The 12,216-nt window shown below is 51.6% G+C and overlaps 3 protein-coding genes across 6 annotated transcripts in view; all 3 read right to left on the minus strand.

Annotated features, from left to right (window-relative positions):
- Window positions 1-12,216, minus strand: part of LOC138240698 (zinc finger protein 93-like) — a 33,068-nt gene that overhangs the window by 10,797 nt on the left and 10,055 nt on the right. Inside the window, exons 1-2 of one of the 3 annotated variants that reach the window (XM_069191847.1) lie at window positions 1,171-1,333; window positions 67-219 (exon numbers count right to left, since the gene is read on the minus strand). The gene's annotated coding sequence lies outside the window, so the exon portion shown is untranslated. Of the gene's footprint in view, window positions 1-66; window positions 220-1,170; window positions 1,334-12,216 lie in introns of those variants that run through there. The other 2 variants (XM_069191845.1, XM_069191846.1) reach the window with 2 other exon arrangements.
- On the minus strand, window positions 2,800-5,587 carry LOC138240709 (zinc finger protein 93-like). The gene has a single exon (XM_069191890.1). The coding sequence runs from the start codon at window positions 5,585-5,587 to the stop codon at window positions 4,097-4,099; it is 1,491 nt and encodes a 496-aa protein (XP_069047991.1). The 3' UTR covers window positions 2,800-4,096.
- Window positions 5,698-12,083, minus strand: LOC138240693 (zinc finger protein 678-like). 2 transcript variants are annotated; one of them, XM_069191815.1, is made up of 3 exons: window positions 11,921-12,083; window positions 8,583-10,866; window positions 5,698-5,780 (listed from the first exon to the last, which is right to left on the minus strand). In XM_069191815.1, the coding sequence occupies exons 2-3, from the start codon at window positions 10,671-10,673 to the stop codon at window positions 5,772-5,774; spliced, it is 2,100 nt and encodes a 699-aa protein (XP_069047916.1). In that variant the 5' UTR covers window positions 10,674-10,866; window positions 11,921-12,083; the 3' UTR covers window positions 5,698-5,771. The 2 variants fall into 2 exon arrangements, with proteins under 2 accessions (XP_069047916.1, XP_069047914.1); XM_069191813.1 differs by lacking the exon at window positions 5,698-5,780 and adding an exon at window positions 6,960-7,934.

The raw sequence follows: 12,216 nt of genomic DNA on the forward strand, positions 1-12,216 counted from the left end.
CGAGTGGGCCGGTCCCAGAGGAGGGGGTTCATGCCCAGGCCATGACACTCCTCCACCAGGCCTCACCCACGAGCTGCTGTTTCTGGGGTCACTGCAGGTCCTTCCTCCCTCCACACCCTGACCTCTCCTTCACTCTGCTGCAGGCTTGTCCTGCTCTCATCTGTCAACAGATCTGGGCTCCCAAACTCTCCTGGCTCGTCTTGTGCTTCTGAGAAAACTCTGAAGCATGGGGGAGGTGATGTTAAAGGCAGCTTTACTAGACTCTAATTATAAAATACCTAATAAATTACAGGTGTAACACGTTTAACTATAACTATCAAGCACTGCTCATTATAATTACATTAAAACACAAAAAGCAAATGAGAAAAGATCTTAGTTCAGTATCAAATAGAAAAAAATGTAAAAAACTACACTACTGCAGGACTTAGTATTCAGTATAAACAGTTTTGTTTTTATCATTATCACAATAACAATATCTGATAATAGTTTAATTCTGTCACGATTCACTCACACAGACCCGGCGATCTCGCAGTTAAATCTGGATCTGATCTCTTCCAGCGACCTGTTCCGACCGCAGGAGCAGGCTGACAGTCCAGGGGACGAGACAGAGACAACAGGACACTGTTCTCTCTTCACTCCCACTGCAGGGGGCTCAATATAAACAGCTCTGAAGCATGAAGACACTAATAACACCTCTCTGTGCTCGTCACTGGACTCGCTGGGACTCCACAGGACTCGGGTCCGCTGGAAGACGAGCCGGACTCCACTCCGCTCCTCTCACTGAGGGAAACGGACCCGAGACCTCAGAAACACGGATCTGGTCCGGCTCGAAATGTTCTGTTATTCTGGGGACACCGGACCCGAACAGCCCAGATTAGACTGTGCTTGAGGCGACTGACAGAGATCTGATCTGTTTAAACAGAGCTTCTCTATCGCGCTGATCGGCGGGACCCCAGCGGGTTCGGGTCCGGGTTCGGGTCCGGGTGGGCACTGTGCGCCCAGCGGAACCACAGTCCCAGCAGGATCAACACCTGCACCCTGTGCTCAGGGCGAGAGGACACAGCGCAGACAGCGGGCTCATCAAGTCCCACATCTGGGGAGCAGCCCGCAGGCTGCGGTCAGAAATGAGCTCCGATGTCAACAGACGGACTCAGACTCAGTGTGACTCACCGGCCCAGCAGGGACCCGCTCAGGGCGGCTCAGGGAGTCCGGTTCTCCTGATGGAGGGACACTTGTTCTTCCAGCGGGACGGACCTGCAGGCGAGACCCTGCACAGCGCGGACACGCGCAGCCTCACTGTGAGCTCGAACCCTCTTGTGCTCCAGCAGCGCGAGACAGGAAGTCCCTCCCCGAGAGGAGAGAAGACCCCGCCCCCTCCCTGTACAGCTCTTCCTGCACTATAGAAGTAATGTGCTAACAGCGCCTGTCAAAAATGTCGATGATGCCAAGTAACTATTGTATAACTAATGAGGTTAAGGAGGTGTCATATAAAGTAATAAATCGAAGTTACCCGGTAAAGACCCTTGCTGTGCAGATTTAAATTAATATAGACGATAACTGTGTCTTTTGTGATGGTACCCCTGAAACCCTATAACATTTATTTTGGGAATGTCCTGTTGATATTACTTTAAAAGAAACAGACCGTATGTGAAATCTTAATCCCACTGGAAATAATATTAAAATATATATCGTAACTGACTTAATTATTATACTTACACGTTATATAGTACACAAAGTTATTTTCTTAAGAACATGTTCATTTTTAACTCTTTGATTGAAAGAAGACACGAAAACAAGAAACCTTATAATATCAACAAGAGTACCTATAACATCATCATTTAATAAAGTGCAGGTGCGTTACAAAAAAAAGATTAAATGGGACAAGTAAAGATAAGGTACAGCCTGCACAGTTTTCATGTTCCTGCATTCAGAGAGTTTGGAGATATGCCCTTACGCTCTTTTTAAATTGTTCAGATGCAGGTCTCTTTTCAGACTGTTTCATGTTATCTGTTTAACAGTCTAGTATAATGATTAAGTCAGTGACAAATAATAGTTTTGCATTTATTCCCCAACAGTACTAAAAAATAAATATTCGATCATGAGATTCATTAGGACTAAAAAGTCACAACATCTGTTTCTCTCCAAGAAACGTCAATATGACTGGCTGGAATTTTGCAGATTCATCCTGAATGTTTTAACAAAAGGACATCATCAAAACAAATGCTGAAACGTTTCTACTTTCACAAACCACACATTTCACTTTAAATCTATGCACAGTGGACTTTACAGGTTAAATGCGATTGTGTACGACACAACTCCCTGACTTTATTGGTTATACAATATTAGTTGAACATCATTCGGCCAAGCATTTGTTTTACATTGATTTATCCCCAGATATATTTGTATTTGTATGGAAAAATTCAGTGGAATCGGTAAATGGAGTTTTGTGGGCAACACCGAAGGAAGAGAGGAAAAACGGAGGAAATGTGAACCGGAAGTGTTTGTAAAGAGTCGAATTTCAATCGAAAGTTCTTCAGCCGCCAACAGTAGCGCTGGAGTCACCTACTGTTCAGCTCAATTTCATCCTTGTAATCCAACATTCTCCTGAATTTTTAAGGGCTTTGTATTACAGATCACCTTCACTGATCCCTGCGCTCGACAAATGTAAGCTTGTTACCCATTATTGATTGTGCAACACATTTCTTAAATTGATACTACTGTAAATGGGCAGGCCTGTAAATTGATTTTGTAAATGTTTTTTTTTCCCCCTCCAATGAAAAGCGATTTAATTCAATGAGATGAGCTTTTATTTTTTTGTTTATTGTAATCAAAAACATCACTTTTTGCTGTACGTTGTGATCACTTAGCCGTGACCCTGGACAAAAGCATCTGTGAACCGTCCAAAGTGAGTGAAGGGTCAGATGTGAAGTAGCAGCCAACAGCTCACAGAAACTCACCCTAGTTTAGGCAGATGTGTCTCTTCACTCATGTAAAGAGGTGTTTTGTGTGCAACACTGGGAGGAAGAGAGAGAGAAGTAAATACGGTACAGGAGGAAACATCGGCACAGTTCAGCGCTGGACTGGGAAAAGTCTCTTTTCTGAGCAAACAAACATTCGTGCATCTCCACAGTGTGGGTGAAATCTACCATATGGACCCACAGCTAATATAACATCACCTTGGTTTAAACAGATGTACATCTTTGCCAACGTTGCTGGGGGTTTTGGACCACTTTGGGGGCGACAAAGAGACAGTTTGGAGCAGGACTGTCAGACCTGGGCACTGCCAGCCCATCTGGACCCAGAACAGCAGAGCCTGGCACTGCTGGAGCAGGACTGTCAGACCTGGGCACTGCCAGCCCATCTGGACCCAGAACAGCAGAGCCTGGCACTGCTGGAGCAGGACTGTCAGACCTGGGCACTGCCAGCCCATCTGGACCCAGAACAACAGAGCCTGGCACTGCTGGAGCAGGACTGTCAGACCTGGGCACTGCCAGCCCATCTGGACCCAGAACAGCAGAGCCTGGCACTGCTGGAGCAGGACTGTCAGACCTGGGCACTGCTGGAGCAGGACTGTCAGACCTGGGCACTGCCAGCCAATCTGGACACAGAACAACAGAGCCTGGCACTGCTGGAGCAGGACTGTCACACCTGGGCACTGCCAGCCCATCTGGACCCAGAACAGCAGAGCCTGGCACTGCTGGAGCAGGACTGTCAGACCTGGGCACTGCCAGCCCATCTGGACCCAGAACAGCAGAGCCTGGCACTGCTGGAGCAGGACTGTCAGACCTGGGCACTGCCAGCCCATCTGGACACAGAACAGCAGAGCCTGGCACTGCTGGAGCAGGACTGTCAGACCTGGGCACTGACAGCCCATCTGGACCCAGAACAGCAGAGCCTGGCACTGCTGGAGCAGGACTGTCAATCCTGGGCACTGACAGCCCATCTGGACCCAGAACAGCAGAGCCTGGCACCCCCTGCACACAAAGCTATGTTAAAACATTCTCCATGTGCAGAGAAAAACACCTAACAAACACCTAACATGAATTTTAATAACACTTAATTCCGACGTACATTCAATGCATTCCTTCTATGGTGGTTAGTCTCCTGTATGAATCCGTTTATGATTTTTGAGGGCTCCTGCCTGGTTGAAACTCTTACCACACTGCTCACAGCAGTACGGGCTCTGTCTTGCGTGAATCCGCTCATGATACTTGAGGGCACCTGCTTGTCTGAAACTCTTCCCACACTGTTCACACCAGTACGGTCTCTCTCCGGTGTGGATCCATTCGTGTTTCTTGAGATTCGCTGCCTGACTGAAACTCCTCCCACACTGTTCACAGCAGTACGGTCTCTCTCCTGTGTGAATTCTTTCGTGACGCCTGAGGACTCCTGCCTGGTTGAAGCTCTTCCCACACTGTGCACAGCAGTACGGCCTGGCTCTAGTGTGGATCCGCTCGTGATACTTGAGGACTCCTGCCTGGATAAAGCTCTTCCCACACTGTTCACAACAGTACGGTTTCTCTCCTGTGTGGATCCGCTCATGAGTCTTGAGGTACCCCGAACTTCTGAAGCTCTTCCCACACTGTTCACAGCAGAAAGGTCTCCCTCCTGTGTGGATCTGTTTGTGGCGTATGAGGGCTGCAACCACACTGAAGCTCTTCCCACAGTGCTCACAGCAGTATGGTCTGTCTGCAGTGTGAATCCGTTCATGATACTTGAGGGCTCCTCCCTGACTGAAACTCTTCCCACACTGCTCACAGCAGAAAGGTTTCTCTCCCGTGTGGATCCGTTCATGAGTCTTGAGGTACCCTGAACTTCTGAAGCTCTTCCCACACTGTTCACAGCAGAAAGGTCTCTCTCCTGTGTGGATCCGTTCGTGAGTCTTGAGAGCTCCTGAACTTCTGAAGCTCTTCCCACACTGTTCACAACAGTGCAGTCTTTCTCCTGTATGAATCAGTTCATGAATCTTGAGATTTGCTGCCAAAATGAAGCTCTTCCCACACTGTTCACAGCAGAAAGGTCTCTCTGCTGTGTGGATCCGTTCATGACGTTTCAGGGCTCCTGCCTGTTTGAAGGTCTTAAAACACTGCTCACAGCAGTACGGTCTCTCTGCTGTGTGAATTCGTTTATGACGATTGAAGTCTCCTGACCGCTTGAAACTCTTTCCACAGTCTTCACAACTGTATAGTCTAAGTGCTCTGTGAATCCGTTCATTATACTTGACAGTTCCTGCACAGATGCTCAGTGGTTCCTCAGTTTGTGTTTTAATCTGGTCAGACTCCTGATGGGACTCCAGTGCTGCAGTGCTGAGGGACTGAATCCTGGACAGATCTGCAGTGTAGCTGGAGTCCAGATCACTTTCACTCTTCACACTGGGAGACACAACATCTGAACAGGATTCATGAGATTCTTGAGCATCAAATCCTTGAGGTTCTGTTTTAAAACTCTTAGATTCCAGTATCTGGAGATTGTTTTCAACAAAACCACATCCTACTGCATCCTGAGTTCCCAGCTCATCCTTCACACACAGAGCACACCCTGATGCACTGAGTCCTTGTGTAACACAGCCTGTCTCTGGCTCTGCCATGTGGACAGACTCTGGTCCTCTGAGCTCCTCCTCACTCTGTCTGGTCCTGTGCTGCTCAGGGAGCCCCTGTCTGTCTTCAGGAGCTGTGGGCTCTGTGTCCTGCCTCAGACTGGAGCCCCACTCCTGCTCACAGTGCTGCAGCTCAGTGGAGCCCTGTCCCCAGTGTCAGGGAGAGCGCTGGTCTCTACAGCTCCTGGGGGAGAGACACACAGGAGAAGGAGACTTTATCCACCTGCTCTGAGAACAGACATTTTTGTCTGTAAAATATTTCTCTCTCGCTGTTTAACTTTCATAACCAGATTTTATTTAACTTAGTCAAACATTCTTTACCACATTTACCTCAATAAAGATATTTTCAGATGCGTTAGTGTCTGTATTATTGACGTTAAGTTAATACAATGTCCTACAAATCTCAGGACACATTCAATGTACAAGTTAGTACTTGGGAGAATTTTTCTTTCAAGAAGAAAATGTATGAAACGCGACCAAAAGAGCTTAGCAGAGTCTTCTTACACTGAACACAATAAACAGCTCTGAAACATGAAGACACTAATAACACCTCTCTGTGCTCGTCACTGGACTCGCTGGGACTGGTCCTGAACCCGCTGGGACTCCCCTCTTACTGAAGGAAACAACGTTTTTTCGGAGGAAACCGAACCAGAACCACCGCAAACCAGAGCTCGGGCTGCTTCAGCCATCTTTGTTTAATCTATAAAACGCCGCACATTCGAAATTTTTTAATCTTTTAAAATATCCGGAATTTCCCCCTTATTCTTTCAGGTTGATATCGTGTTTGTAGAATTACTGACGGACACAAACATCTCCAGCGCACTTCCGGCTTCCGGTGAGCGCTTTATGGTAACCATAGTAACGGGCGCTGAGCGGGTCCGGGTCCGGGTCCGGGTGGGCACTGTGCGCCCAGCGGAACCACAGTCCCAGCAGGATCAACACCTGCACCCTGTGCTCAGGGCGAGAGGACACAGCGCAGACAGCGGGCTCATCAAGTCCCACATCTGGGGAGCAGCCCGCAGGCTGCGGTCAGAAATGAGCTCCGATGTCAACAGACGGACTCAGACTCAGTGTGACTCACCGGCCCAGCAGGGACCCGCTCAGGGCGGCTCAGGGAGTCCGGTTCTCCTGATGGAGGGACACTTGTTCTTCCAGCGGGACGGACCTGCAGGCGAGACCCTGCACAGCGCAGACACGCGCAGCCCCACTGGCGCGAGCTGGGACCCTCTGTGTGCTCCAACAGCGCGAGACAGGAAGTCCCTCCCAGAGAGGAGAGCGGACCACGCCCCCTTTCTGGACGCCTCTTGCCGCACTGAGGCAAGTAATGCAAGTAATTTACTATTATAATAAAAAACGAAACATATTCGGAAATATGTTATTTATTTGTGTAACCGTTTGTATTACGTTGATTTATCTCGGATAGTTTATTGATATTTTATACTAAATTTATCCGGAGAAACACGAGTTAGTCGGACAGTTTTGTGTGCAACACCGGAAGAAAGGGAGAAACGGACGGAGATGAAAGCAGGGCTGCTAGTCCGGGGGAAAACAGTGGTGCAGCACGAAATAGTGTCAGATGCCAATAGTAAACATGAGTTAAATCCATTCCCTGTCCACCGAAGTTTTTTACCTGTAATGATTCCCGTATTGTGCTCACGGACCCATGTATAAGCCCTGCTATCTTGGCATGACATTTTCAACAGCCAGTTGTACAGGAGATCAGCCATGAAGTTAAATAACACTCTTTGATCACTTGGAGTTCACGGGCCCCAGGAGTGAGGAACACTGATATCGACATTATCAGGAAAACCGCTCTGTTCGTCTTTTACCATTTCATTTTTACATTCGTCAGTCTGTTGTCGCTTGTCCCTGACCCTCCGTCTACAGCCGACGGACTCTGAAGATGGATTGGTAATGCCTGATCGCGGTTGCTCGGCCTCTCCTCTGCACCTCCAACTTTTAAGAAGCGATCTGAGCCACGAGCTGTCAAAAGTGACATCCTGTCGATGTCAGAGTAAGACGATGCCGAGATGAACCGAGGTCTCGGGGCGAGATCTATCCCAGCAGACTCTGGGCTCTCCAGGAGCGAGTCTGACACTCCTGTGCTGAACTGTGCGTCTGTGTGCACTGTGGTGGACTGGTGTCCCTCCACTGTATGACCCTACCTCCCACCCTCTTGAGGAAGACTCTGGGGGCCGTGAGTCTTTCCAGGGATAGGAGACCTCCTGGTCAGGGCTGGACAGAGATCGTATCATCTCCGTTTCTGTACTGTCGTTGGCGTTGAGCTTCACCAGCCCTGCGGCCTTGAACACCCAGCCCTCAGACCTCGGTGTAGCTCCTGATGGGAACAGCACCCATGAGCACAGATCTGCGTGACCTCAGACATCCGGGTCTTTAAAATACTAGAATATTATGTGTCCAGATAAGTAGGCAGTTTTTTTAAGCTCTTATAACGGACCGCGTTGCAAACTATTCCAAAATGTCAATAAGACTGCAAGTGTTTTATTAATGACCCGTCACATGACTTGCAAACCGAGTGGGTCGCGCACAGTGCCCGTCCCAAGTTTGCAGAGCCTCCCTGCGGAGTCTCACTTGGTGACATCACATGACATATTTCAACTTACGACTTCATCCCAAGCCCGAACGCTCCGACTGCTTGTCGATTTTACCAACACCCATAAACCCATGAACCCACTGTTGGGTGGAACCCCCTTCGGCAGCCACGACGTCCCGCTTCTTTGAGCGGATTTGTCAGGCTCTCCGAGGTCGCACGGGGAGAACCTCGTGAAGAGCCGTTTTCACGGCTGCCGAGAAGATTCGACTCCGAGCTCCTGACTGGGACACGAGCACATTCGCTCTCCTATTCTCAAGGCTGGCGGAGGCCCTGTGCTCTGGGGAGACTGCCCTGCTGGAAGGCGACGTCGAGCGCTTCCGGCCCCCGGCTGAAACCCCCCCCCTCTCGGGCTCTTCACGGTAAATACGACACCTCCGCGTGAATCCGCCCGTGCCGCTGCAGGTGCCCTGGCTGCCGGAAGCTCTTCCCGCACTGCTCGCAGCAGTAGGGCCTCTCCCCGGTGTGGATCCTCTCGTGGCGCTTGAGCGCCCCCGCCTGGCTGAAGCTCTTCCCGCAGTGCTCGCAGCAGTAGGGCCTCTCTCCCGTGTGGACCCGCTCGTGACTCCTGAGGTGTCCCGAATACTTGAAGCTCTTCCCGCACTGGGGGCAGCGGTAGGGCTTGTCTTCCGCGTGACTCCGCTCGTGACTGCTGAGGTGCCTGCTCGTGCTGAAGCCCTTCCCGCACTGGGGGCAGCGGTACGGTTTCTCCCCGGCGTGGATCCGTTCATGGCTCCTGAGGTACCCCGCTCTGTTGAAGCTCTTCCCGCACTGGGAACAGCAGTGGGGCCTCTCTCCCGTGTGGAGCCGCTCGTGAGTCTTGACGTCCCCGGCCCGGGTGAAGCTCTTCCCGCACTGGGCGCAGCGGTAGGGCCTCTCTCCCGTGTGGATCCGCTGGTGGTGCTTCAGGAACGTGCGATGGATGAAGCTCTTCCCGCAGTGCTCGCAGCGGTGGGGCCTCTCTGCCGCGTGGATCCCCTTGTGGCGATTGAGGTGCCCCGCCCTGGTGAAGCTCCTCCCACAGTGGGAGCAGCAGTAGGGCTTCTCCCCCGTGTGCGTGCGTTCGTGCACCTTCATGTGCCCGGGCCGGGTGAAGCTCTTCCCGCAGTGCTCGCAGCGGTACGGCCTCTCTCCCGCGTGCGTCCGCTCGTGGCGCCTGAGCTCGGCCGCCCTCGGGAAGCTCTGGCCGCACTGCAGGCAGGAGTAGGGCCTCTCCCCGCTGTGGATCTGCTCGTGGCGCTTGAGGTTCCCCGCCCAGTTGAACGTCTTTCCGCAGCGGGCGCAGCGGTGCAGCCTGTGACCCGTGTGAAGGCGCTGGTGGATCCGAAAGCTCCTGGGACGCAGGAATGTCTTCCCGCACTGGGCACAGCAGTGCACGCCCTGCCCCGCGTGAGTCCGTTCGTGATTCTGGAAGTGTCCGGCCCTCTTGAAGCTCATCCCGCACTGCGTGCAGCAGTAGGGCCTCTCTCCCGTGTGGGTCTGCTGGTGGATCTGAAGGCTGTTTGGACGCCTGAATGTCTTCCCACACTGGCTGCAGCGATGCTGCCCCCCTCTGGCTCGGCTGGAGGCTGTGCCCTGGGCCTCCCCATGAGGCGGTGAGCCATCCTGTGGGCTGGAGGGTCCAGGGGGCTGATGGGCGAGCTGGAAGGATGGGGTTTCTCTCCTCCCTCCGCCCTGACACTCCCCCCTGGGCCCGTTTCCCAGACCCCCAAACTGGCCTTCCTCCGGTCTCCGTCTGCAGAGCCGAGGTCCTGTTGTAGACGATTCAGATTCTCCTGCAGTCGGCCCCCCCACAGTGAGCTCAGATCCGGCTGCAGACAGTTCCTCTATCTTGAGCTCAAGTCCCGCTACAGACGGTCCTTCTCCGGTGAGCTCGGGTTTTACTGCAGGCAGTCCTTCGGAGAACAAATCGCACTCTATTTTAACCAGTTCAGTACTGTTCCCAGGTCCTCCTGTTCGGAGTCCACCTTCGAGCTGCTGTGTCCCGGGCTCAGCAATGTGAATTGACTCGACTGCAACGAATGAGTTGGCTTTCTGCTGTTCTTTGAAAGAGCCACATTGGACAGTGTCGAAGGATTGTAGGTCCTGTTCTACCTGGATGCTCAATAGTCTCTTGCTCTCTGTTTTAATCTGGTCAGACTCCTGATAGAACTCAGTGAACTGTGCTGCAGTGCTGAGGGACTGAATCCTGGACAGATCTGCAGTGCAGCTGGAGTCCAGATCACTTTCACTCTTCACACTGGGAGACACAACATCTGAACAGGATTCATGAGATTCTTGAGCATCAAATCCTTGTGTATCACATTGAGGTTCTGTTTTAAAACTCTTAGATTCCAGTATCTGGAGTTTGTGTTCAACACAACCACATCCTACTGCATCCTGAGTTCCCAGCTCACCCTTCACACACAGAGCACACCCTGACGCACTGAGTCCTTGTGTAACACAGCCTGTCTCTGGCTCTGCCATGTGGACAGACTCTGGTCCTCTGAGCTCCTCCTCACTCTGTCTGGTCCTGTGCTGCTCAGGGAGCCCCTGTCTGTCTTCAGGAGCTGTGGGCTCTGTGTCCTGCCTCAGACTGGAGCCCCACTCCTGCTCACAGTGCTGCAGCTCAGTGGAGCCCTGTCCCCAGTGTCAGGGAGAGCGCTGGTCTCTACAGCTCCTGGGGGAGAGACACACAGGAGAAGAGACTTTAATAACAGCTCTGATCAGACTGGAGCCCTGTCCCCAGTGTCAGGGAGAGCGCTGGTCTCTACAGCTCCTGGGGGAGAGACACACAGGAGAAGAGACTTTATCCACTTGCTCTGAGAATGGACATTTTTGTCTGTAAAGTATTTCTCTCTCGCTGTTTAACTTTCATAACCAGATTTTATTTAACTAAGTCAAACTTTCTTTACCACATTTACCTCAATAAAGATATTTTCAGATGTGTTAGTGTCTGTATTATTGATGTTAAATTAATACAATCCCCTACTAATCTCAGGACACATTCAATGTACAAGTTAGTATTTGTTAGACTTTTTCTTTCAAGAAGAAAATGTATGAAACATGTGACCAAAAGAGTTTAGCAGAGTCTTCTTACACTGAACACAATTATTAAAAAGATTTGGGTCCCAGACACAGGAGCAGGCTGACAGTCCAGGGGACGAGACAGAGACAACAGGACACTGTTCTCTCTTCACTCCCACTGCAGGGGGCTCAATATAAACAGCTCTGAAGCATGAAGACACTAATAACACCTCTCTGTGCTCGTCACTGGACTCGCTGGGACTCCACAGGACTCGGGTCCGCTGGAAGACGAGCCGGACTCCACTCCGCTCCTCTCACTGAGGGAAACGGACCCGAGACCTCAGAAACACGGACCGGGTCCGGCTCGAAATGTTCTGTTATTCTGGGGACACCGGACCCGAACAGCCCAGATTAGACTGTGCTTGAGGCGACTGACAGAGATCTGATCTGTTTAAACAGAGCTTCTCTCTCGCGCTGATCGGCGGGACCCCAGCGGGTTCGGGTCCGGGTCCGGGTCCGGGTGGGCACTGTGCGCCCAGCGGAACCACAGTCCCAGCAGGATCAACACCTGCACCCTGTGCTCAGGGCGAGAGGACACAGCGCAGACAGCGGGCTCATCAAGTCCCACATCTGGGGAGCAGCCCGCAGGCTGCGGTCAGAAATGAGCTCCGATGTCAACAGACGGACTCAGACTCAGTGTGACTCACCGGCCCAGCAGGGACCCGCTCAGGGCGGCTCAGGGAGTCCGGTTCTCCTGATGGAGGGACACTTGTTCTTCCAGCGGGACGGACCTGCAGGCGAGACCCTGCACAGCGCGGACACGCGCAGCCTCACTGTGAGCTCGAACCCTCTTGTGCTCCAGCAGCGCGAGACAGGAAGTCCCTCCCCGAGAGGAGAGAAGACCCCGCCCCCTCCCTGTACAGCTCTTCCTGCACTATAGAAGTAATGTGCTAACAGCGCCTGTCAAAAATGTCGATGATGCCAAGTAACTATTGTATAACTA

The sequence above is a fragment of the Lepisosteus oculatus genome, chromosome 7 (assembly GCF_040954835.1).
Source record: "Lepisosteus oculatus isolate fLepOcu1 chromosome 7, fLepOcu1.hap2, whole genome shotgun sequence".
NCBI classification, from domain to species: Eukaryota; Metazoa; Chordata; class Actinopteri; order Semionotiformes; family Lepisosteidae; genus Lepisosteus; species Lepisosteus oculatus.